At 41.8% G+C, this 27755-nt stretch overlaps 2 protein-coding genes and 1 long non-coding RNA gene across 3 annotated transcripts in view; all 3 read left to right on the top strand.

The window, feature by feature from the left end:
- LOC308281586 (uncharacterized protein) overlaps positions 1-27755 on the top strand; it is a gene marked incomplete at its 3' end in the record, with an annotated part of 534349 nt that overhangs the window by 454192 nt on the left and 52402 nt on the right. The gene's annotated exons all lie outside the window — the stretch shown is intronic.
- On the top strand, positions 12721-16985 carry LOC308281506 (SLAM family member 9-like; the record flags this gene model as incomplete). Its single annotated transcript, XM_080721724.1, has 6 exons — positions 12721-12736; positions 13763-14104; positions 15209-15487; positions 15588-15689; positions 16226-16290; positions 16442-16985. The coding sequence occupies 6 exons, from the start codon at positions 12721-12723 to the stop codon at positions 16490-16492; spliced, it is 855 nt and encodes a 284-aa protein (XP_080577850.1). The 3' UTR covers positions 16493-16985.
- LOC308281342 overlaps positions 19681-27755 on the top strand; it is a 44310-nt gene continuing 36235 nt past the window's right edge. Inside the window, exon 1 of the long non-coding RNA XR_013961840.1 lies at positions 19681-19791. This is a non-coding gene — a long non-coding RNA (uncharacterized lncRNA). The remainder of the gene's footprint in view (positions 19792-27755) is intronic.

Here is a 27755-nt window from a genome sequence, read left to right as displayed (position 1 = left end):
TGGATGGCTCAAGGTAAGACAGGGTTAAGCAAACATCAATAGACCATTCACACTGTCTTGGATCACATGACTTCCTGGGATAGCAGCCTGCATTACAAACCATTGTGAACAATAGAGCGATGATCCCAAAATATGAGTTATTCAACCAATTTATTTTTACCACATTGACAAATGGGCAGATGACAACATCAACATCCCCAAAAGGATTAAATAGAAGGGTACATCCACAATATTCATGGTAGTTAGGTTACAACCTTACTGTGTACAAAGACTTGCTATCTGTGCAGTGCTTGTTCCATTATCATATTAACTATTCGTTGTTAGATTGTTTCTGATTAATATGCAAAAATCACGATACAGTAATATTAAATATATGATGGCAGAGCAAGCACTAGTCTGCACACTGTAGCAAGTCTTTGTACAGAGTAACACTGTAACCTAACTACCATGAATATTGTGGATTTTACCTTCTATTTAATCATTTGGGGGATGTTGATGTTGTCATCTGCCCATTTGTCAATTTGGTAAAAAGAAATTGGTTGAATAGAACTCATATTTTGGGATCATCGCTCCATTGTTCACAAAGGTTTGTAATGCAGGCTGCTATCCCAGGAAGTCATGTGATCCAAGATAATACTCAGGGGACCGGTGCCCACATACCTGTGTAAGCACTTCTCCAGAGTGAGAGACACCCACATTCACAGCACCAAACACCAACACCTACCTTCTATTCAATTTAGCACAAAAAATACCTGAGAAAGGATATGTCAGAAAATCTGTAAATATAGAAGTGTAGCCTATTTCTTTTAATAGATTGATGAATTAGAATAGGACCAATGGAAACAAGTTCCCAGGACTGTGTTGTGTTATCCTTTTAGCCCAAAGTGTTACTCATGCTGTTTACATCTTTGATTAACAAAGTATTCAATCAATCAAAAATAATATTGCATAGATCCATACTTCTGACATAGAAATTGCAGTTCGTCATGTTGTCTGATATCCATAACTGACAACTCCAGTCCACTACATACATGTTTGTTGCAAGTATATTTGAAATGATTGTGTCTTTCATAACAGACGTGTTATGGTTACATTAAGTAGTATTTAAAAAAAAACCACTAGATGGCACTACAGCCTTAAAAAGGTACAGGTCACTGTAATAATCAGATCAGACAACTTCTATAAAGCCCACTCCACTTAATTTTAAGACACATGTCATTGTTATAATGTTCTGCAAATATATAATATGTGAGGGGATGTGTTTTTGTTTCCCTGCTCTGCTATAGAGACATTTAGATCACGTCAAAGCGGTCATGATGTCTCAGCTAGAAACAGGGTCTGACACAGATTTTGACCTGAAGGTCAAGATTAATTGTATCCCCTGAGCAAGCAGGCATGCTCTATTAGCACTTGTGCAGGAAACCAGGTTCAAATCCGAATGATGTTCCATCTCATGTACTCTCTGCAGTCAATACATGGGAGTGGGAAAGGGGCTTTAGAGTCAGATGATTGTGGGTTTGACTCAACAACCCACCTACAGTAATTTAAGCGACGAGAGAGAGAGAGAGAGAGAGAGAGAGAGAGAGAGAGAGAGAGAGAGAGAGAGAGAGAGAGAGAGAGAGAGAGAGAGAGAGAGAGGAGGGAGCTGCATTCATGACAAATAGTGACACAGATAAGGATGTGTGTGTGTGTGTGTGTGTGTGTGTGTGTGTGTGTGTGTGTGTGTGTGTGTGTGTGTGTGTGTGTGTGTGTGTGTGTGTGTGTGTGTGTGTGCACGGCTGCCGTAGCACATAAGCAACAAACAGATGGACAGTTGGTAGTAAATTAGACGAGTTTGATTGATTGATTGATTGAACTATGTATTGGAAGTTTGCATAGGAAAAGGTACAGTTTCACTGGTACAAGGTCATCTAAAAGGATCAGCACCTCAAAAAAGCTTTTGGGCTTGTTTCAATTGGGGTCCTTTTTAACTCATACAGCATTGAATGACAGACAAATAAAACACAGTGACAGTACTACGCAGAAGTTTTTTAAACAGTTGTAAAACACAATGCAAAATAAATGGCTTTTACAATAGACAGTTTGGGGGCAGGTATTGGATAGGCTTTGTTTTCTTTTACCAGTTTCGAGTAGCAGGTGCCTGTAAGTGGCTTTTCAGAGCAGATTGTGGGTAGGGATTTACTAATTTAAGGCCTTCGGTAGGGCATTCCACATTTTAGTGGCATAACAGGAGAATGAATTTAACCTGCTGTTTGAGCCAAATCTGGGTTGGACGTGATCTGTGGAGCTGCCTCTGGTGTTTTACTTGTGGACATCCATGACGTTTTGGAAGTATTTTGTCAGGTACATGGGTATCTTGGTGGTGTAGTTAATGAGTTAATGTCGAAGGGTCCTTGGGCAAGACTCTGAACCCCTAATTGCTCCCGGTGAGTAGGTTGGTGCCTTGCATGGTTTCCTCCGCCACCGGTGTATGAATGTGTGTGTGAATGGGTGAATGTAATGCACAATCTCTGTAAAGCGCTTTGGATAAAAGCGCTATATAAATGCACCATTTACCATTTACCATTTTGTGTAGTGTATCTTATAGGGGCCAGTTGCACCACCAGAACGTAAGTTCTGCCCTAAGTTAGGGAGTAAAAGTAGTAACTAAGTGTAACTAAGTGAGTTACTAGCAGGTGTTGTACCACGACTGCTTAAGGCATAACGTAACTAGTAATGCGTAGACTGTTCCTAAAGTAATGTATAGTCGCATAAAATGACGTCATAGCTCCCGAATCCAATGAAAGCGAACTGTTTCTAGTAATTAAGGAAGCAAAGCTTGTATCGTCTTTTGTCAACAGACAGAGCTCCGTCTCTCCACTGGCATGTACACAAAGTCATATTGATACGCGTGCTCATGGCGAGCGCATCCCTGCTCACGGATTGTATCACAAATTATATTGGCCCCTCATACATTTTGCCCCGTTGTGAAGTAACGCAGGGCAGCGCATATTTGGAGGGGGAAGAGCACCGTTCAAGTCGCTGTTGTGCTGTATGTCTGCCTAATATGCAGTGGTTGAAAAAGTACTCAAATTAATTAAAAAAGTATCAATCCTGCGATATAGAAATACTCTATTAATAGCAGACACATGGTGAGCTTGTAGATCGGCTATTTTCAAATGGCCGAAATGTATATAGGGCTTAATGTATGTTTTAAACAGATGGGTTGTTTCATTGTTGAATTAATTAAATAGCAGATATAATGCTGTCTTGTACGTTAGTAGTGTAGTTGCTCTACTCCCATAGAGATAGGTTACTTAGTAAGGACTTAGGGTAACACTTTACTATAAGGTACAAAGTAATACACTTAGTTAATGCTTAACTAACACTTTATTCCTGATTAACTAATACATCAGTTAATCATGAATTCATCATGAAAAACCATCAAGTAATGTTGGAATAGCTATTACTTAACTAACGTAATCTATCAGTAGTTAAGACTATGTTAGTTAATAGTTAGTTAACATCGACATATTATGGATGGTTTGTAGATCTGTTTTTTCTGGTCAATTATATGCCCAGGATGAGTGCTTCATAGGCAGGTAGGATTAGTGCGTTGACCCGGTGATACTGGTTGGTCTAAAACTTCCAGGGGTCTCCCATATTGGACTGGATCCCGTCCAAAAAAGAAGATCTACAAACCATCCATAATATGTTGATGTTAACTAACTATTAACAAACATAGTCTTAACTACTGATAGATTAAGTTAGTTAAGTAATAGCTATTCCAACATTACTTGATGGATTTTCATGATGAATTCATGATTAACTGATGAATTAGTTAATCAGGAATAAAGTGTTAGTTAAGCATTAACTTAAGTGTATTACTTTGTACCTTATAGTAAAGTGTTACCGGACTTAGTGCTGCCCAAAGGCTGGTGTAAATATTTAGTAGTTACTTAGAGATACGTTAGAGTGGTGCAACAGCTGAAATTTTAATAATGCGTAAATCTTGACTTAGAAGCCATTTACGTTATAACTAGGCTACGTTTGAACTTAGTGTGAGGTGGTGCAACCCCGCCCAGGCCCTTTGCAAGATGCTGTACTCAGAGTTATACTTTATTTATCCCATGCAGGGACCAACCAACTCTAGCTCTAAGGCCAGTGACTCCTGCTAGCAGCACAGTTTTGTATTTGTTCTGTCAGGCCGAAAGGCATGGTCGAGACTGATTTCGCCTCTGTCCATCCGCATGTCCGTGTGCCCATCCATCTGTTATCAGCTAATCTCCGGTGCCGTTGGCCCGGTCACGGACAAACTCTGCACACACACTCCCTGGATGCCAATTCCGAACCTCTGCCCCACATGTTTCACATTTCACAGTTTTCCATATAGTACTCCTACAAATGTTGTCTAAAAATCACGCAAATCAGTAGCCAGTATCTCTACAGTCATGTGATAAACATAAATCTGTACGATTTTCCATATTCCATCCTGATTGGCTTCCAAAGTTTGCAGGATCGGTCCGTTTCGAACAAAATGCCTCCATTCATAAACGCAGTCTGACTGTGAAATAGTGCACACACATTCCCACTAGGTCATGGAACAAATGCCAATATTGATATATTATAGCGCCACGAGCAGGTTGACTTTTGCAAAACACATTTTAGGAACAAAATGCCTCAACTCATGCATGCAGCGTCCTTTTCACATTGGCCTATTATAGCGCCACCAGGAGGCCACAATAACCTACCTGACCTGGCGGAGACCTGTGCTCGGAAGGGAAGAGGAAGAACCAACTTGAACACAGGTGAAGTAGCGTCTGGTGAGGTCTGAGTGCAGGACTTCATGGCTGTGAATTGAAACAACAGAAGTAAACCACTGAACCACCGCGTGTAATTTCTCAAGAATGCGTAAAACAATGGACATGTTTGTGGAAAGCCACCATCACTAAAGTCATATTATCAGATCTGTTAACACTTAACAGTTATACTTGGTTAAGTGAGCATGAAAGAATGAGTTGGCAGATTAGGGGAAATAGGATAGGTGAGGTCATCCATGCATGAAGGGAGCTCTAGGGATTATTAGTTTGCACCACACGGGTGGGGTTTGATTGTACGATGTGTGTGTGTGTGTGTGTGTGTGTGTGTGTGTGTGTGTGTGTGTGTGTGTGTGTGTGTGTGTGTGTGTGTGTGTGTGTGTGTGTGTGCGTGCGTGTGCGCGTGTGTGTGTGTGTGTGCGCACGTGCGCGCGTGTGCTTACAGTATGTGTGGGCTCACATGTGTCATTTCCTCTGGTGGTTTTGGATGATCTCTAGAGCAGTGTTTCTCAAACACTTTGCTGCGGAACTTTGTTGTGCCCTTTGAGATGCCCTGGTGTTCCCTTTGAAATTTGACAGTGAAGTCACAATTTAAGTACTTTTAAAACTGTTTTAATACCTCAAGAAATAAAAGAAAAGAGACCATTACTGCATCAAAAGTAATCAACAAACTATATAAAAACGGGTAAAACATTGGCCAAATTGTAAAATAATAAGAATAAGAAAGAGGCAAACATTTTTTGAAAATAGCCAGACACACACACACCGTACAGTATATCTAGGTGTACCCTGCGATCTTTTGGCTATGAAAAGTGAGCCCTGGCAAAACATGTTGGAAACACTGCTCTAGACTACAGAGAGCCCAATTTTTCCTTCCAGCATTGGCCTAACCTCACATCACCAGGCTTTCCACATGATGGAGGATAGCCTGGCTTTCATTCTGAACTGACTAGTGTGATCCGGTCTAGAACACTCTAGAATTCTAGAAAGTGTTTTTCTGTTTTCTTTCACTGTTACGATTAGACCATGCTTTTAGACGAGTTCAGCGTATAGGTATGTTAGTATTAAGTGAATTTCCTCAGAAATGTTCATCATTTAGCTGCATAATGGCACGGATTGGGACCAAAATTTGGCCATGGTATTAAAAACTAATATTTGGAGCGCCGTTCTTCACAAGCCCAACAAAAGTTAACCGGTCCCTTGGCCAGAAATCCGTGGGTACGACCGTTCTGGGGTCACCGGATGTGACCTGAGAGACGAGTAGGTTTGGGAGCGACCATTCCTGTATTCCAACAAAATCATGACATTAATACCACTGCATCTCCTGAATCTAAACAGTAACGCCATTATCTTTGGCATAGGCTTATGGACGTGGAAGAATTGCACTCCAAAATAGGTTATTTAAAATATTTAAAATAAATCACATTTTGTCAGGTGTCTCTTGATCTTTGCTTTGAAATGTGATCTGATCATAAGGTTTTCTCAGCATGATTGCTGCTTCTGCACACAGATCCGTCTATAGACACATTTAGTAGCCTGTGATGTTTTTCCTTCATAATGTCATGTTAATTGAACCATTAGATGTTAATATTTGACCAATACATGGGCCTACAGGACACTAGGCCTCCCTTCGTGGAATATCTTCGCAGTGATTACTGTAACTGTTAGAACACAACTGTTATGGTAAATGACTTCTTTGTTAAATTCTAACACTTGTCCAAGACCAATTTTGCAGTGCTCGCTTGTCTATCAATAGTAAACTTCAAAATGTGTAATATAGCAGCAGCCTACATACAATACATAGTCTAGTCTAACTACTATTGTTACACTGACGGTCATCATCGGCAATCACTCGAAGCGAGTATGATTGTCCTCCTGTCGGTGTGTCTGGTCATCTGTGGGTCCTCAGGTGGCTGTAGAGGCCGATCCTTGAACCACAGTCTCTATTGCAGTGGGTACATATGTGAGTGGTTGGCATGGTGGTGGTGGTGGTGGTGGTGGCTTGTGGAGCTGCTTTGGTGGCGATTCTCTCCTTTCTCTGTTGCCTCTTTGTTTCTGCGGCACTGTGGAGGTCCTTTTCGACCTGTGCCGTGCCGTCATGAACCATCTTGCTCCACTTTCCTCTCTGGAGAGCAGCCTCCTCCCAGTTCTTGAGGTTGAAGCGACAATTTCTCAGGTGGATTTTGATGTTGTCCTTGAACCTCTTTTTCTGCCCACCTTGTGTGCGTTTTCCTTCCTTCAGCTGGCCGTACAGCATTTGCTTCAGAAGGCGGTAGTTTGGCATGCGGATTACATGGCCTGTCCACCGTAGCTGGTGGCGAACGATGGTTGCGGCGATGGTGGGGATGTTGGCTTCCTTCAGAACACTGATGTTGGTTCGCCTATCTTCCCAAGAGACCCTGAGACATCGTTGGTGCACTGCTCCAGGGCCTTCAGGTGTCTACTGTAGGTGGTCCAGCTATCAGCCCCATAGAGCAGAGTGGGCAAAACTATAGCTTGGTAGACAAGCAGCTTGGTATTGGTCTGGATGTCCCGGTTCTCAAACACTCTCCTCCTCAGCCGAGCAAAAGCTGCACTAGCACACCCTATGCGGTGGTGAATTTCGGCATCAATGACATCTCTTGTGGAGAGAAGACTGCCAATACGCAAATTGATCCACATTTTCCAAGAGTTTGTTTTCCACATACACACACAGCCTCACACACCATGCCACACACAGCCTTTGATCGGTCAACAACTGCAATGGAGTAACATTCAGTGAAAATAGCATTGCAATGTGATGTATTGTGAGCTTGTAGATCAGATATTTTTGTTGAAAATATATGGTTGAGAGAAATGCTAGCGGACCTGTAGCCCTGGGGACCCTGGTCAGTTTAAATGTTTAAAGTGGTTACATTATTATTATTATTATTATTATTATTATTATTATTAGTTATTTTATTTTTCAATGAGACAATGCAGCAATGCACATTATTAAGCTACTTGTGAGTTACAGTGTCATACACTCAAAGAAACAGATAAAGCATTAAGTATTGTATATTGCTCCAGTTTATGTTCACTGTAGGTGCAAACGGTTCAGATGAAATTGTCACAAATCTGTCAAAACAGATATTACACTTACACATAAAATCCCAATAATCGTGACTTAACCAGGGTCAGTGAAGCCCCAACTGCCGCTCTATTCAAGCTTTTTTCCCCTGGAGCATTCTCTCGAGACAGAGTCTTAGCATACAAATAGTAATCATGTTGATATTGGTAGATATATTATTTGTAAACAACAACACCTTCTTATTCCCCTATGAGAAACAATAATCCATCACAAAGAAATAAGACTGGAGAGTGGTTCAGAGTGAGAATGGAATGTAACCTAACCTAGTACCTATCAGCATGAGGTAACTATTATCCATTTAATGGGATACATCACTGCAGTTATTGCGTTATTTTGGCTACATGACAGCCAGCTTCTCTCTTAACGCCACATCCATAGAGAGACACCGGGCTGAGTGGGTTGCATATGTTCACCTCCTCCTGTTGTCTCTCTCTCTGTCTGTCTGTCTGTCTGTCTGTCTGTCTGTCTGTCTGTCTGTCTGTCTGTCTGTCTGTCTGTCTGTCTGTGTTTTAGTGGTCATGTCAAATATTCCCTGTTTATGGATTTGACATTTACAGTTGTCACTTTTCAGTAATGTATACTACTTGTAAGTTGTGTTTAAGTATTCAGTTTACTGTAAAGGAATGTAAGCTCTCTGTTTATACTGCTGGATTTTGACAGGTACCGTAATGTGTAGGCCTAACAATGTTATGTGTATTGTGTAAAGTGTTAATTTGGCACTCAGGAAAATTAAGGTTTTTTTTTTGTGTAATGTGGTGTTTTCTGAAGGTGGTGGCATAGGCCTACTTGTATCTACTTGAATAACTCATGCTTATATTATGCAGATGGGAATTAGCTTTGTTTTATTTGTCATGTTGCATGTGCTTTGTAGAGCACATGGGCTAATCAGGAAGCCACTGTGCTGTTGTTTCTCATGGGGTCAATTGTGATCAACTAAATAAGCAAAGGAAAACCTCTATCTGTGTGGTGTGGTTTGATTTACCACATGTCCTATTGCTGTTGTTCTTGTCTTCTAAAATGTGTTGTCTATCACTCTACCTTCCAGCATAAAATGGAAACGTTATGACTTTGTGATCAGTAATAGTAGTGCACTGTATTTATAAAACAGTAGGCTATATCAATCACAATTTAAAAGTCTAATGTAAATGTCAATTACCCTTTTGCATTGTTTTATTATGTATGAAAGCAAGTATAGATAATTAGTTCACTGAGCACAGCTGGGAATTTGCATTTCCACTATTCAATTTACTATAGGGCAGGCCATGTGTTTTTGATTATGAGTCGTAATTATCTGTTTTACAATCTAATTCAAATTCCCTTTAAATACAAGTCACATTTGTTATGCTTCACGTATTGTGCATGAAAACACATATAGAGCCTAATCCTAATTAGTTCACTGAACAGTGCTTTTAGATGATGAGCAATGCTTTTAGATGAGTTCACTTAAGTTTAGGTATGTGAAGGAATTCTCTTTTTGAACCAAATGTTATATGCTCCACATAATTACATTGGAAATGGATGTAAGGAGTTGTAAGTGCAGAAACAATCATATTGGCCAGGAATACATTCTGTCAGGATCAATGGTAGTCAGACAGACAGACAGACAGACAGACAGACAGACAGACAGACAGACAGACAGACAGACAGACAGACAGACAGACAGACAGACAGAGAAAGAAAGAAGTGAAAGGAGGGGAAGAGACCGACAGACAGACAGACAGACAGACAGACAGACAGACAGACAGACAGACAGACAGACAGACAGACAGACAGACACACACACACACACACACACACACACACACACACACACACACACACACACACACACACACACACACACACACACACACACACACACAGACAGAGAAAGGAGAGAGAGAGAGAGAGAGAGAGAGAGAGAGAGAGAGAGAGAGAGAGAGATACCAGGGGGAGGTGAACATAATGCAACCCGCTAGGCCTGGTGTGTCTGTGATGGGTGTGGTGTGAAGACAGAGAGAGGCTGGCTGACATTCTGAGGGAATAAAGTAGCTCCCAGTCCCTTCATTTTGTTAGAGTGACTTGAGAAGCAATAACTGCAATGATGTATCCTTCCTCATGCTTATATTATGCAAATGGGAATCAGCTTTGTTTTATTTGTCATATGTTACATGTGCTTTGTAGAGCACATGGGCTAATCAGGAAGCCACTGTGCTGTTGTTTCTCATGGGGTCAATTAAATAAGCAAAGGAAAACCTCTTGATTTACCACATGTCCTACTGCTGTTGTTCCAGTCTTCTATAGTGTGTTGTCTGTCACTCTACCTTCCAGCATAACTTGAATAGCCTAGGTATAAAATAGGGCTTAAGTGGTTTATGTATGTTTTATAACATTATAATTTATACCTGCAAAGTAACTAGTAACTAAAGTGTTCAAATAAATGTAGTGGAGTAAAAGTACAATATTTGAATCCGAGATGTAGTGGAGTAGAAGTAGAAATTGGAAATACCTCAAAATGTCACTTAAGTACAGTATTTGAGTAAATGTACTTAGTTACTATACACCACTGAGCAAATATAATATAATAAATAATTAGTTCACTGGCTGAGCACAGCTGGGAAGTTGTATATGCACTATTCAAGATATGTAGGCCATATGTTTTTGGTTATTGTAATTTGAGTTGTAAATCTAATTAAAATTGCCTTTAAATACAAGTCACATTTGTTATACTTCACATATTGTGCAACACATAATAGAGCCTAAACATAAATACTTCACTGAACAGTGCTTTTAGATGATGAGCAATGCTTTTAGATGAGTTCACTTAAGTTTAGGTATGTGAACATTAAGATCATTGTGCGAACAACTTTGCCAGCTTGCCACACCTTTGTTCACAGATAGACATCAAAGGTTGGGGGGTTTCTAAAAAGAATGAGAGAGTGACCTTGTGACTGTTATGTTGACTTTGACACTGGAATTGTCAGTGCAGCCACTGCCCCACCCATAGAACCTGTCTGAAAGCCTAAACTGTAACGCTTTATGAGTAAATCTCAACATGAATTGTACTGACTGAATTTCAAACACAAATGTCTTTCTTGTTTGCGACACATTGATTGATACAGGATCTGAAAATTAGAGACACCACAAGAAAGCTGTTCGGCATGTTTCAATAGGTTCACTGGTGTACTATCTTTAATTACAGTACTGTTGTGGTAGGCCCAATATGATTAATGCCATGTGATTTGACTGATGATGAAGTTAAGGCTTTCAGTGCTTGCCCCACTTGTTCATGTTTTCACGACAAGCCTTTTGGATATATTATACACAGAAACGTAGAATGTTGTATGATTATATTTGTTTTTACTTTGTGTGCAACAGTATCTCACTCCAGATCAGAATGTTGTGTGTTCTAATCACATCAAGGTCAGATATTGTAATATACCAAGAAATACATTTCAGTGTACAAGTCACCTGTAGGCCAGGCTTCCAGGGTTATCAACTAACTATGACATACTGTACAGCAGAATTAGAGACAAGAAATGTCAAGATTTAATGAACATTTTGATTCAGAAGGTTCTGCTGATCGACCCTCTGGGTTTTTCCCATGTGTCTTCCTCCTCTTATTTTTCATGTCTGCCTCTTCTCTTCATTTTATACTTCCTTTCTCAATTTCCTCTTTTTAACAACTTCCATTTCCAAACACACTTTTGGACAATTGCTACGTATAGCAGCTATAAATAGGCATCTAGTCACAGGGTTAAAAGTCTTCGGGAGTTTCTGGCAACTATTAAATATCAAAATACTGAATCAAGCAAATTAAAATCTGTCCAGGGTGGTCACAAAAGCCTGAGTAGACGATAAAATTACCAATTTATTTTTTGAAAGTGGAATATGCCTTAAGTGACTCAACAGAATTATGTCACACACACACACATGCACCTGCACGCACACATGAATCCAATTCTGGAGCGTTCCATGGCAACACAAAAAGGGAGAGCTACTAACGTAGCGTACAGTAGGCCGCAATCTCTTGGAATCTCCTTTGGAATAATGTCTGGGAACAGAGCCAAGTGGTGAGGCAACCACTAATTTGTTGTTGCATCTGACTTGTATTTACACCTCTGATGAGAGGTTGAGAGAGAGAGAGAGAGAGAGAGAGAGAGAGAGAGAGAGAGAGAGATGAAGAGGGAGTAGGGGGAAGAGAGAGAGGAGTTGTCTGAGAGAGAGAGAGAGAGAGAGAGAGAGAGAGAGAGAGAGAGAGAGAGAGAGAGAGAGAGAGGAAGAGGGAGTAGGGGGAAGAGAGAGAGGAGTTGTCTGAGAGAGAGAGAGAGAGAGAGAGAGAGAGAGAGAGAGAGAGGAAGAGGGAGTAGGGGGAAGAGAGAGAGAGGAGTTGTCTGAGAGAGAGAGAGAGGGAGAGAGAGAGAGAGAGAGAGAGAGAGAGAGAGAGAGAGAGAGAGAGAGGGAGAGAGAGAGGGGGAGGGAGGAGGGGGAAGAGAGAGAGGAGTCGTCTGAGAGAGAGAGAGAGAGAGAGAGAGAGAGAGAGGAAGAGGGGGAGGGAGGAGGGGGAAGAGAGAGAGGAGTCGTCAGAGAGAGAGAGAGAGAGAGAGAGAGAGAGAGAGAGAGAGAGAGGAAGAGGGGGAGGGGAGAGAGAGAGAGAGAGAGAGAGAGAGAGATCGAGAGGGGAGAGGGAGGGGGAGGGGGAGGGAAGAGAAGGAGAGGAGTCAACTCATTCATTCTTAAGTGTAATGTGTGAGTATGCATGCAGTCAGTGCTACAATGTACAAGTTGGGAAGCTTCCTACTTTACTCTGTGTGTCTCCTTGTTACTAAATGGATCATGGCTATCACATGTGGTAAGTAGTTTGGATGTACAGTAGAATAATTGCTTGAAAATATAGAGATACATCATTTCAACAACCTGGAACTTATCTTCTGCCATCATGTGTTTGAACTTAGTGTCTTTTTGTGTAATATTTGGTGTTTTTTGAAGAAGCCGTCATGCTTTTATTTGACATGAAATGTTACATATTCTTTGAAGCATTGTTTGAACAGTGCTATCATTCCTAGACTAATCGTTATCCTTATCTAAATAAGCGAAGTAATGCCTCTGTCTGGGTGGTGTGGTTTGCTTTACTGCGTCACTTACCACGTCTTCCTGGTGTTGTTCTTTTCATGATGTCAGCATGTGTGTTCATTCAGGCTATTACAGTTATAGAAACTAGAGACTTTGGACACGACTTTGAAATGTCAATTTCTTTTGTTGTGCTTTGCATATTGTGCATAAAAACAACTTCACTGAGAAGGGAATTTGCATTTCCAGTTATAAGAACTGACCATGCTTTTAGATGAGTTAAATTGAATTTAGTTGTGTAAGTATAAATATCAAACATTGTTGTCTCTTTTTTCCTCTCATCAGTTGAAATGTGAATCTGAACCTAATTCAAATTCCTGTGATTTAGACTTCCCATTGCTGAACATGAACTCCTTATCGGATCATGTATATCAAGCTGTTTGTTTTTATTGGCCTACATCGGGGGCGATGTCGTACAATCCATCTTACTGCTGCCAAACTTGACATAAACACTGTACAATGTATGAGAATAGTCATATTTAAATGGTTATTACTCTGTGACCATTGCTCTGATCAGTGCAATTTAGGACTAGATTGACTGAGAATCTAGTTTCCATAAGGTTTTATAATTCTGGTGTGCGACAAATGAGGGAGACTGCTAAGTCAAAACGACAGAAAATGAAATCTTATTGAATTGTTTACACATATCTGACAAATATCTTGTCTCTGTCTGTCTGTCTGTCTGTCTGTCTGTCTGTCTGTCTGTCTGTCTGTCTGTCTGTCTGTCTGTCTGTCTTTGTCTTGACAGTTACAGCAGTGCTGACACAACATGGAAACCAGCAAATCGAGCAAGTGTTTGGGGAGGTCGGTCAGACCATCATTCTTCAGACCAGATGTAGTGGACTGGCTAATAATTCTCAGTTTCTCTGGTCATTCGGTCCAGAAGACTATGTTCTGGTGAATTACATCGATGGCCAATTGCAAAGTCAAACCATTGACAGGTTCAGAGGAAGAATCCACCTGGACACAAGGAGTGGATCTCTCACCATCACAGACCTCAGTCTCAATGACACTGGTCTTTATAATGGACAAGTCATCAATGGAGCTGACTCACGCCACACGTCACACTTGTTTAACTTAACCGTCTTGAGTGAGTTTGACATTGAAATTAAGTAGTCTGAATAGAGCAAGTCATATGAAATATGATATGAAACGAAATATTGACAATGAAAATGTGTTAGTGTGTTAACTAAAGGTAAGATTAGTCATTTCACAGAAATAGAACTAAAATTGTATCTGATGTTGGAACAGCTGGCACTTTATTTAACCAGACATAACAGTTCCATTCAGGGATGAGAGATTATCAGTGTTCCAAGCATCAAATGTAGTTTACTTGTGAATAATAAATTGCGTTTTAAAAGGGCCGTTTATAGTTACGTATATGCGTGATTTTGTGAACGTTTTTGGGTGAGAGAGTACGTACGGTAGATCCGTTGACATGCATAGTTCCTCTCTACGTTATTTAGGTGCCGACCCGCTCTCCGCTCCAATTTTGCTCCCGTGGGGGCCGCACGCCACATGGAGGTGGTTTTTTAGCCAAAATATGTAGAACCACAGAATGTATTGACCCGACGACCAACGTGATGTTTGGTATAAGCTGCTGTCTGTCGGCAAATTTATCGCGGTAAATGCAACTCCGCGAGGGACCGAGGTACAGATTAACCACCCGGACTGAGTAATTATAACAAAACACAGTGCACTGCACCCGTCTCACTGTTGGAGGACAGGCTGTGTGAGTGTGTGTGCGCGCGCGTTTGTGTGTATGTTTTCCCATGCCAATAAAGCCGTTTGAGCCTGTGAGGAGTCCAGACGTCCTCTTCAGTGATTGCAATGACGTTCCTTTGTTTCTTGCTAAATTATATTTCTTGTTGGGGCACATAGTTTCAGAACCGCTGTCATAAGTAATTTTCCTCACTACTGCCACGATTGACAAAAGTTCGCCACGGGTAGTTCAAGCGTACGTACGTCTTTATCGGTTTTAATCCGTCAGGTTGAGTGTTGTCCGTAAGGTTACGGACTGAGAAAATTACGTACTGACCTACGGAGCAACCGGATTAAATCACTATCCCCCTCCGTTTCTTGTGTATTCCTGCCGTCCTTATGTACCACTATGCATGGTACTTTAGGGTTCTAAATGCAGATAAGCAGCCTAAAGCAATTCAATGTCTTGAATGTCCACTAATTGTGTCCTCAGATGCTGCACCGATGCCTGCTGTGAAGGTCTCTGGTGTGAGCAGTGAGAGCTGCAGCTTGGTGTGTTTCATAGAGAAGGATGATGAGACAGTTCTCTACTGGTACAAAGGAGAGAAGATAGTGAACCAGAGCAGCAGCCTTCCCTCTCTTCCTCTCACTGTAGATATGGAGGGACTGAACTCCTCTTACAGCTGTGTGGCTGCCAACCCTGCTAGCAACAACACACTGTCACTCAACATCACAGCACTCTGCAGTGACAGTGACAACAGCCTGGTTACAAGTAAGGACAGTTCCACCATTGTTTATAAACATGTCTTGTACATCTACAAAGTGCTATCCTTTCTCATAATGTAAAGTATTTTTGCTCATTTTCCTCACAGACGATGGCAGAATCTACATTGTGGCTGGTGTTTTGACCCTTACCATCACAGCAGCCCTTGTTGTGATGATAATAAAGAGGAAGCGGTGCAGAACACCTGAAGGTAGTATTAGTATCCATTATTGATATTGTTATTAATTGTACTTATTCCATGTGTTGTTGTAATCTAATCAAGCAAACTGTTCATGAGAAATGCAATATCTTTTTTCACTCAAAGTCTTACAGAGACAGTATTTAAAGGAGTGGTTCACCCCCCCAATTTTTTTTTCTTCTTCTATTGATTACTCACCCCATGGAGACTTCAGTTCAATAATATTGTTTTGGGTTTTTATAGCCTTCCCAAGCCAATCATTTGAGGAGACTCTTTGTAGGCCCATTGCTTCCGGATGGAGACCCAAACTCCATCCAGCATTATTTAAATATTTTACTGCTCTTGGTATCAATAGCTTCACAATTTTATAACATCTAAATACCAGCCACATTGACCAGAAATCCCTTGATCACAAGTTCAACATGTTTCAGGTTTGTTTTAAGCACTGACTGTGAATGATTAGAGTTAGTTAGGATTAGATGAAGTTTAATTGGGATCTTGCAACCCAATCCAAGTTTCAGCTGCTTAATATTAACTTTCTTTTCTAGATGCATCCAAAAGAGAAGGCGTTCATTATACTGAAGTAAATGATGCTGAAAGGACAGGCAGTCAGGTAAGTAATATTTCTATTAATACAGGCTCTATCACACACTCACACGCAGGCACACACGCACGCACACACACACACACACACACACACACACACACACACACACACACACACACACACACACACTTACCTCTCTGTTTTCTTGTTCCCTCAGGAAAGGAATTCACTATCGTCCGAAGTCAGAATCGAATCTACAGTCTGCTGAAGTCACCTTCCTCCTTTCTCCATTATTTTGTTATTTTGCTAACACAGACACACACACACACACACACACACACACACACACACACACACACACTTACCTCTCTGTTTTCTTGTTCCCTCAGGAAAGGAATTCACTATCGTCCGAAGTCAGAATCGAATCTACAGTCTGCTGAAGTCACCTTCCTCCTTTCTCCATTATTTTGTTATTTTGCTAACACAGACACACACACACACACACACACACACACACACACACACACACACACACACACACACACACACACACACACACACACACACATTTTAAGTTGTAAACCAGGGGGCCAGAATAGTAATGGCATGTTTTTCGTTACTGGTTAGTTTAGTATTTGTTTTGGTAGTTTATGGGAGTCTGGTGGGATGACGGGCACATAGTGCTCCCCACTCCCCGCTTTAGCTTTTAGCCTTTGGCCTTTGGCCAGCCATTCTTTTTCTTTTGTTTGGTTCGGATTTTAGTTGGGTCTCAGTTTTGTAATATATTGTATTTAAAAATAAACCTCCAAGCTAGTGAGAACAAATTTTGTCCTGTTTATTTTGTTGTCACACTTTCCAAAAGAAAAGTTCAATGAGTTACCAGGAATTCTGAAGTAGTATAATAATTGACATTATAAAAGCCTTAATAATGTTAGGATTGCATGACTGTTACTACTTACAGTATGAGGCTAAAAGAGAAATTACTTGTAATGTCTCACGGAACAAGGAGTATCGAAATAAACTATACATTCATACTCTTTGTAATTGTATTGAGGCATCTAAACAGCGCCATGTATCTTTTCTGGCTCTGCAGTATCGCACGATTTGGTTCTCAGGCTGTCAATGACCGACAGTCTTGCAATACTTTAGCACGTTCAGAAAAGTACTCTTTAGATGCCTCAATAAAATGATACAGTGACTCATCGAAAAGCAACAGCAGAAAACAATGTGTGATAACTCTTTTATTTTCCTGGGCCGAGTATTTCAGGTTGCAGTCGTTCAGAAATAGTGTTTGTTCATAAGCTGGTCTACATGGCTCTCATAGACCCACTGCAGTTTGCCTCCCAGAGTTCCAATGCCACAGATCTGCCGGCTGGATAGCGAAAATGATGTAGATGGCCGTATCTTCTTTTTATTTACCTTCTTTTCACTTGGAAATACATCACTCTCAATATGGTTGAGGAGAAAAAAAACATTGTAGCTAGTCTTTAAATTAGAATGAATTATTACTCCTAGATCATTGAAGTGAACAATATGTATTACCTGTCATTTAACTAAGATGTCAAGTTGATTCGTCATTCATTCATCTTGATAGAAAAATACATGCCCACAATTTTGCTCGCGTTAAGATAAGAACAGTGAGTCAGATACATTTTCATGACACTTTGTGAGAATGATCACCAGAAAGACATAAGACAATGACTTGTATTGAGCAGGGGTCATTTCCATGCTGGCTTGTGGTGGACATTTTGGTTAAAAGAATATTTATTTTGTTGTGGACATACAACCTTAGTGGACAATAACATTACCAAACACAATCCATTTGTACACTCAGAGTTAAGGGGGTCCTTGCAAATAAAACATTTGAGAACCACTAGTACTGATGGACTCCTAATATATATAAAAGTGTAAAAAAAAAAAGAAAAATTGCCACAGACAAGACCAAGTCTTTTGTCACGGACACATTTCCCATGTACGGACACATTGATGACCCGTGGTCTTGAGACAAAGTCAACAATTAAGTTCACGTCTGTCTTTTATCAAAAGTAACTTTTGTGCAGATTTTCATGAAACTCGGTGGGAATTATACTTGAAGATATGTCTAACTTTTCGACCCGTTTCGAAACGGGTCCCCATCCGGAACGAATGGAGGTAAATATCAAATTTTTGTCTTAGGAATGCGACAAAAAAATAAAAATATTATTGAACTCTAGTGTCCATGGCGTGACTAATCAATAGAAAAAAAGTCATGTTTGGGGTGAACTACTCCTTTAAGTCTCAAAATGCAGGCCAGACATTTGTTCAAAGTGGACGGACGGGCAGACAGATGGACAGACAGGGTGCAAAACATAATCTCAGCCATGCCTTTTGTCCTGGTGAAGACAATAATAGATACTTGACAAACAAACAAACAAGAAACAACAACAACACAATCAGATTGATTTCATGCCTGTAGATTTGATCTGCAGTTGTTGTTTAAAATATGGCCCACTATGGCTGAATAATCCAAGAATGTCTGGAAGAGACTCGCGGCCTGGGACAGTCATCTCTATCAACAGCAACAACAACAATTTATTCAAAGATGACAGCCAGATCTTCTTGACTATAGATTTGTTTTCTGCTGTGCAGAAGCAATCCATGGATCATTGGCGAGGTTAGCTCCAGTAAGAGGCACTTACATTGGACACTTTTATACATTTATAGGATACACATTTATCCACCTTCCATCAAGATTATTGCTTGTTCTGTCAATCAGATCATCCTTACCATATTCAAGTGTTCATCCCCCTATCAATGTGTGCACGACACGTGTACTTTATTTGAGGGCATGAGGCCCCCCTTGAGACCTGTTGCATATCAAAATATTTTGTCAGCCTGAACTACTACTGAGACAACATGGAACATTCTATCAGACATATTTACCTATGCCACAAGTCAAAGAATGACTTATATAAAACACCTTTGTTATTGAAACACTTGAATATGCATAGTGGTGAAGCAAAGACAATATTACATCACAGATCACTTTACCCCTCAACAACCTTTTAAAGGCAAATAGCTATCCATAATGTCGGCCTACTTGTTGGTGTTCATATGTTTCTGTCACTCGTTCTTTTCTTTCCTTTGTTCCATTACAAGTCTTTGTTTCTATAGGCCTATAGTTTCATAGTGGTTGAGGGGTAAGGTTCAGAATAGTTAGTTGGTGGTAGTCATACTCCCAATCTCTCACTCTCTCTCTTCCTCTCTCTTCCCCTCTCTCTCCCTCCTTCTCTCTCTCTCACTCTCTCTCTCACTCTCTCTCTTACTCTCTCTTCCCCTCTCTCTCCCTCCTTCTCTCTCTCACTCACTCTCTCTCACTCTCTCTCTCACTCTCTCTCTCTTCCTCTCCACTCTCTTATCAGCTCAGCTGTTCAGTTTGTTCTTGTTTACTAGAATATCGCCCGCCGAATGCATGTGAGCAAAGCCACTCCTCCACCACGCCTGCTTGTTGTTTTCCTTTCCAGTCTTCACACTTGGAATAGCATTTGCCCCGATAGCTGCTGTGTTCTGTTCCATAAGGAGGTTCAGGTAAGACTACGTAGCTTTACTTATTTGTCATGCAAAAAATGCAAACAAGTGTTGCATTAAAACATTTTTTAACACTTTATTTTGAGGTAAAAAAATAAGTGCATTTACAGACAGAAATGTTTTAGGCTATTTTATGAAGTATCCTATCCTGTATATTATGGGCTGTGAAAAGTGGGCAAAGCTGCATGTCCCAAATGTGACTATACAGTCTATATAGTTGCTTGTTTTCACTTACAGTATGTTCATGATTGATAGTTGTATTTGACTGAAATCAGGAGCATTGCGCCTTAATATTTATCTGAGTTCTGTGAAGTCAAAAGAGACATGCCTCTGAAGTTATCTTATTAATGACAAATGTTTTGTTCACTGGAATACGTGTTTAAAGTAGGCTGCAGATATTGTTTACTGCAAAGGACCCGCCGTCCTCTGACAGCTGTTACATAACTTGTTGTTGTCAGACTTGCAGCCATACGGGAAGTGGGAACTGTAGTTGTTGCCTAGACCACACACACACACACTCACACACACACACACACACACACACACACACACACACACACACACACACAATGCTTCGTTTTGTTTTCACCAAAGAATATCACTTTAGGCAAGTAATTAAGCGAGTTAGGCATACCCTATAAACCTTTAAGCTTTAAGTTTATGTTTTTTACTGGCCCCTTCTGATCACTGGGTTCATAAACTGTTCCCCAAGAAGTGAACTTGTGAACTCAATACCGAGTCAGGTTACAATAACACGGTATCTGATCAGGATGGCCAATGCCAGGATCTATTATTTTCTTTGGAACAAATGACTCTTCTTATTAGCTCGATCATATTTTTGCTTTATATTGAATAAATCCTGCTGTTAAGCTACTATTTACTAAAAACACTGTCACCGTCAACACTGTCAACACTGTCACCGTAAACATGTCATTTTAATTACATTAACACATATGGTGCCAACCCCGAGTTTCCCGAGTTTGTATTGGTACTAGTGCTGTGCCAACCCCGAGTTTCCCGAGTTTGGGCCGTTTTTGAAAAAAAAAAAAAAATTCAAAATTCAAATTTTTTTTTTTCAAAATTTTTTTTTGGACCTCCAGAAATGTATTAGGCATGATCGCGATCGCGAAATTGCATGTTTAACCCCCATACCAACCCATTCTTTCAAACATGGCAGCCATGTTTGTTTACATCTGAAGAAAACATAATGGCCCATAAATCATGAATGCCTGAACAGATTTCCAAGCGGATTTTTTTGTTTGAAAGCTGTGAACAGCATCTGCACACGTGGTGCATCATCTAGGCATGGGCGTGCACTTTTTACACACTTGCACAATTACATGGAAGTCTATGGTAACCATGGCAACGCGGGACATTGGCCGGAAAAAATCATTGCAACATAAGTGTAGCAAGAGGACTACATTTGCATAACATCAGGAATAAATATAATATAATATGTGCATGGTACCAGTAAGACTCCCTAATCGGGAGATAAGCGACCGTTGGTCGCTTATCTCCACAAATATCACAACCTCCACCTCTCACGTCATACGGGTAGCCATAGTTACACCTGGAATGTTGAATCTCCATATATGGAGATAACCTACGCATCACACAAAGTCTGACCTCACCAGCCCATACTTGGGCATGGACGACTTATATCTCCATATACGGAGATGGCCATATATGGAGATACGATGACATCACAGAGTCCACAGCTGATGATGTGGCGTGATGTCATACAATACACAAACAAGCCCTATATAAAGGGGCAATTCTCACCAGGGAAGAGAGCATTGCCTGAAATGTTGAATCTCCATATATGGAGATAACCTACGCATCACACAAAGTCTGACCTCACCAGCCCATACTTGGGCATGGACGACTTATATCTCCATATACGGAGATGGCCATATATGGAGATACGATGACATCACAGAGTCCACAGCTGATGATGTGGCGTGATGTCATACAATAAACAAACAAGCCCTATATACTGATGCGGAGATATGAGCAGGGCAAAGGTGTGACGTGTGACCGACCGACGGACGGCCGGTGGAGGTTTTCATTGCGACCGTCAGGGAGCAGTTTACTACCAGTAAGACTCCCTAATCGGGAGATAAGCGACCGTTGGTCGCTTATCTCCACAAATATCACAACCTCCACCTCTCACGTCATACGGGTAGCCATAGTTACACCTGGAATGTTGAATCTCCATATATGGAGATAACCTACGCATCACACAAAGTCTGACCTCACCAGCCCATACTTGGGCATGGACGACTTATATCTCCATATACGGAGATGGCCATATATGGAGATACGATGACATCACAGAGTCCACAGCTGATGATGTGGCGTGATGTCATACAATACACAAACAAGCCCTATATAAAGGGGCAATTCTCACCAGGGAAGAGAGCATTGCCTGGAATGTTGAATCTCCATATATGGAGATAACCTACGCATCACACAAAGTCTGACCTCACCAGCCCATACTTGGGCATGGACGACTTATATCTCCATATACGGAGATGGCCATATATGGATATACGATGACATCACAGAGTCCACAGCTGATGATGTGGCGTGATGTCATACAATAAACAAACAAGCCCTATATACTGATGCGATACGATGACATCACAGAGTCCACAGCTGATGATGTGGCGTGATGTCATACAATAAACAAACAAGCCCTATATACTGATGCGGAGATATGAGCAGGGCAAAGGTGTGACGTGTGACCGACCGACGGACGGACGGCCGGTGGAGGTTTTCATAGTAAACTGCTCCCTGACGGTCGCAACCAGTAAGACTCCCTAATCGCATGGTATAAAAGGCACTATAAAAGGCATTATACTTTCACTCCATAATACCACATCATTCATCATCAGTCAAAGGAATATTTATCCTTTAAGGACATTTCTTTTTTTTTTTCTTTTCTTTTTTTTTTACAACAAGGTTTCAATTTTTATAGTAATTAGAGAAAAAAGATGAGTGTTTATTTTCTTTCATTTAATGTTTTCTATCGTTTTAGCGATTTTAGGGCAAAATCTTTAGGAGCAGTGTCCAAAAATGTGTTTTGCAAGAATCAGCCTCATGGTGGCGCTAGAAGAGGGCCATGTGAGAAATGAGGGGTGTTGGTTGTGGCTTGGCAGCCAAGGAGTGTGTGTGCAAGGTTTGACATGGATCGGGGCAACGGTCGGTGGCGGAGATATGAGTAGGGCAAAAGTGTGACTTGATGGATAGACTGACAGACTGACAGACTGACAGACAGACAGACAGACAGACAGACAGACAGACAGACTGACTGACTGACTGACTGACTGACTGACTGACTGACTGACTGACTGACTGACTGACTGACTGACTGACTGACTGACTGACTGACTGACTGACTGACTGACTGACTGACTGACTGACTGACAGCCAGCCAGCCAGCCAGCCAGCCAGCCAGCCGGTGGAGGTTTTGATAGTAACTAACATTTGACAAGTGGAAATTAAACTGTATTGTGCATTAGCCTTTCTAGAAATAACTACTGGGCCCATTTACTGTTTTACATTTTTAAACTGTTTAATCACTGATTCCCTGTTTTACAAAATGACATTTCACAAAATGAAAACCCATTACTAACTAGAAGCAGTGCTCTTCCGTGCACAGGTCTCCACCAGGTCAGGTATTAATTATTGTGGCCTCCTGGTGGCGCTACATGTGAAAAGGGTGCCATGTCTTCTTTGGCCTTTAACGGTGACGATCACATGACTGTTGAGATACTGCCAATTTCATTACAACTGCACGCTGTGTTCATGATTTGAGGCATTTTGTTCGAAACGGATCAATCCTGCAAAGTTTGGAGGCCATCTTAGCTAATCAGGATGGAAAATTTAATATGGGACAGATTGATCATATGACTGTAGAGATACTGTGTGCTGATTTTTGTTAATTTTTGGTAAGTTCTGAAGGATCCAAAAATGTGTCTTACATAAGTTGGCCTTCTGGTGGCGCTATAAAAGGCTGATGTGAAAAAGGCAAAGAAAGGGGTTTTCCTTGGCCTCTAGGGAGTGTGCTTACAAAGTTTAAAACTGATCGGTAAAACTTGAAGTGGCATTTCTTCCTCGGCCTAGTGGGAACGTGTCTGCACGATTTCATGATAATTGCACTCTGCTTTCATGATAATTGCACTCTGCGTTTGTGATTTGAGGTATTTTGTTCAAAACGGCCCAATCCTACAAACTTTGGAAGCCAATATTAGCCAATCAGGATGGAATATGGAAAATCTGACAGATCCATGTCGATGACATCACTGTAGAGATACTGTCTACCGATATGCGTGATATTTGGACAAAATCTGTAGGAGTAGGCCTACTGTCCAAAAATGTGTTTGACAAAAAACAGCCTCATGGTGGCGCTATAAAAGGCTGATGTAAAAAATGCAGGGAAAGGGTTTTTCCTTGGCCTCTAGGGAGTGCGCTTACAAAGTTTGCAACTGCTCGGCGGAGTTATAGGTAAAACCATAAATCGGCCTGTTATAGCGCCACCATGAAGCTGAGTTCAAAAATTTGAAGTGGCATTTCTTAAAATACAGATCCGTGTCGATCACATGACTGTCGAGATACTGCTAATCTAACGGAGGTGATCTGAACCTCCCCACCCGGCTTCGAACCCGGGTCTCCCACGTGAAAGTCCAATATCTGCGACTCTCAAGAGTCGCAGCCCCAGCCTGGAGCCTCAAAAGTCTAGTATCTGCCCTCGTTCCATAGGGATATCACGTTGGAGTAATGGTTAAGATATTGGACTTTCATTGGGAGACCGGGGTTCGAAGCCGGGTGGGGAGGTTTGGATCACCTCTGTTATATACACTAGCCCTTACCCGTTCAAAGATATGAGCTCCAAAATGATGTGCAGTGTGTGGGTTATGGGATGTGCACTGTGCACACAGTATATGAGGGATGGAAAGTAACTTTAACTGGTGCTTGCATGATGTAGGAGCATCAATGTAAGAAACCCGTTTCGTTTAATGGCTACAGAGATACTGTTCCCCCCCCCCCCAGCCCGCCCGCCTGCACACAAACCCGCCTGCCTGCACACACACACACACACACACACACACACACACACACACACACACACACACACACACACACACACACACACACACACACAGAGCTGGTTAAACATTTTGCCTCAAGCTAGATGCAGAATAGATGTGCCTCATGCTAGATGCAGAATAGATAGTAGATACACCATAAAAATGCTAATATACAGCATACGATTTGTGAAAGTGACAAACGGGCTTCACAGTTATGTCAGGTGTGTTCATATGCTAATGGTGATGCGATTTCAGATCAATTGCTCCAGCCACTGAGGAGAAACGCTGTTTCAGACAGACAGACACTCAGACAGACATTCGCAAAATTATAGTATAGACTAGCCCTTACCCGTTCAAAGATATGAGCTCCAAAATGATGTGCAGTGTGTGGGTTATGGGATGTGCACTGTGCACACAGTATAAGAGGGATGGAAAGTAACTTTAACTGTGCTTGCATGATGTAGGAGCATCAATGTAAGAAACCCGTTTCGTTTAATGGCTACAGAGATACTGTCCCCCCCCCCCCCCCCCCCCCCCAGCCCGCCCGCCCACCCGCCTGCACACACACACACACACACACACACACACACGCACACACACACACACACACACACACACACACACACACACACACACACACACACACACACACACACACACACAGAGCTGGTTAAACGTTCAAAGATATGAGCTCCAAAATGATGTGCAGTGTGTGGGTTATGGGATGTGCACTGTGCACACAATGAGGGATGGAAAGTAACTTTAACTGGTGCTTGCATGATAATATGTAGGAGCATCAATGTAAGAAATACCCGTTTCGTTTAATGGCTACCCCCCCCCCCCCAACCCCCCCAGCCCGCCCGCCCACCCGCCCACGCACACACCCGCCTGCCTGCACGCACACACACACACACACACACACACACACACACACACACACACACACACACACACACACACACACACAAAGAGAGCTGGTTAAACATGTTGCCTCATGCTAGATGCAGAATAGATGAGCCTCAAGCTAGATGCAGAATAGATAGTAGATACACCATAAAAATGCTAATATACAGCATACGATTTGTGAAAGTGACAAACGGGCTTCACAGTTATGTCAGGTGTGTTCATATGCTAATTGTGATGCGATTTCAGATCAATTGCTCCAGCCACTGAGGAGAAACGCTGTTTCAGACAGACAGACAGACACTCAGACAGACATTCGCAAAATTATAGTATAGATATATATGGCATATTTATTTTTTTATAGCCCTTCAGTTAGGCATATTCATAGAATTGTGTGTGTGTGTGTGTGTGTGTGTGTGTGTGTGTGTGTGCGTGTGTGTGTGTGTGTGTGTGTGTGTGTGTGTGTGTGTGTGTGTGTGTGTGTGTGTGTGTGTGTGTGTGTGTGTGTGTGTGTGTGTGTGTGTGTGTGTGTGTGTGTGTGTGTGTGAGAGAGAGAGAGAGTGAGAGAGAGAGAGAGCGAGAGAGAGAGAGAGAGAGAGAGAGAGAGAGAGAGAGAGAGAGAGAGAGAGAGAGGGAGCGCGTATGTGCATCTGTGTGTTTTCACCTGGAACAACTGCTGTCCTGCGTGGCAGGTCTTTCCCAGTGGAGAGATTGATGAAATGTGGTGGCCTGAGGGCCTGGGGAGGAGTGGTTCCCCGCTGGGACTTAACTCTGGCATGTTGCGCACACCCACCACAGCTTCACAGGACACATCACTCAATCTGCTGCTGGCACGCACACACACACACATACAAACACACACACACACACACACACACACACACACACACACACACACACACACACACACACACACACACACACACACACACACACACACACACACACACACACAGTCACTCAAAGACACACACAGACACACACACACACACACACACACACACACACACACACACACACACACACACACACACACACACAGGCCTGCATGGCAGGGAGGAAATCTTAGCTGAGTGTGTTGCTGTCTACAGGGCCTTGCTCCGGGGCCCACCACTGACATGCTGCTACATTATGTTAGCCTGTGTTTTATTTTGGCTTTGTTTGGTTTAGAGCATTGAGATAGGATGTGGGAGGGGGGGGGGGGGTGAACCGAGGGCCCAGCAGGAGGGCAAGTCCAACACAATGGTAGCCTTATTCCTGGAGTGATCTTCTGGTAACGCATCCCTGTGTTGTACAGTCCAAACCACAGCTGGGGGATTTACCACCGTGCATGCGTGCGTGCATGGGATTTGCACTGTGAATGCCAAAAAGTTCAGCAAGAGTATGTGCGTGTGTGCGTGTGTGGATGCGATGCGTGTGTATAGCACCACCACCCCAAAGAACGACTGCAGAACCGCTGAAGGGCCATCATATTTTAATGTGTGCTCATTCTTGATTTTTGGAGCCGTGTGCAGAGCACATGAGCTCCCTCTGAGTGGCAATGTGTGTCCTGTCTCACCAGAGTCTGTGTCCAGTCGAGAATGAACAGGATCTGCCCATGCGCAATTCTTTGGATGGGATTTATGTCACTTTGAAGTGAGCCGATTTTTTGGATGGGATTTATGTCACTTTGAAGTGAGACGATTTTTTGGATGGGATTTATGTCACTTTGAAGTGAGCCGATTTTTTGGATGGGATTTATGTCACTTTGAAGTGAGCCGATTTTTTGGATGGGATTTATGTCACTTTGAAGTGAGCCGAATCTCTGGGATCCGTTCTTTTCAAAGAGCCGTTCAAAAGTTATTTATTTTGTAAATACTTTGTAGATTTTGATTATAATTACAAATCACTTCAATCAAAAACATAGACCTGGAACTGCTCAAATTCACGGCTCCACTTCGAACCGAGGTTTGATTTTTATTGATTGAA

The sequence above is a fragment of the Nannobrachium achirus genome, assembly GCF_963921795.1.
Source record: "Nannobrachium achirus genome assembly, chromosome: 3".
Taxonomy (NCBI): domain Eukaryota; kingdom Metazoa; phylum Chordata; class Actinopteri; order Myctophiformes; family Myctophidae; genus Nannobrachium; species Nannobrachium achirus.
Note: the sequence above shows the minus strand (reverse complement) of the source record. Positions and strands in the feature narration are given on the sequence as shown.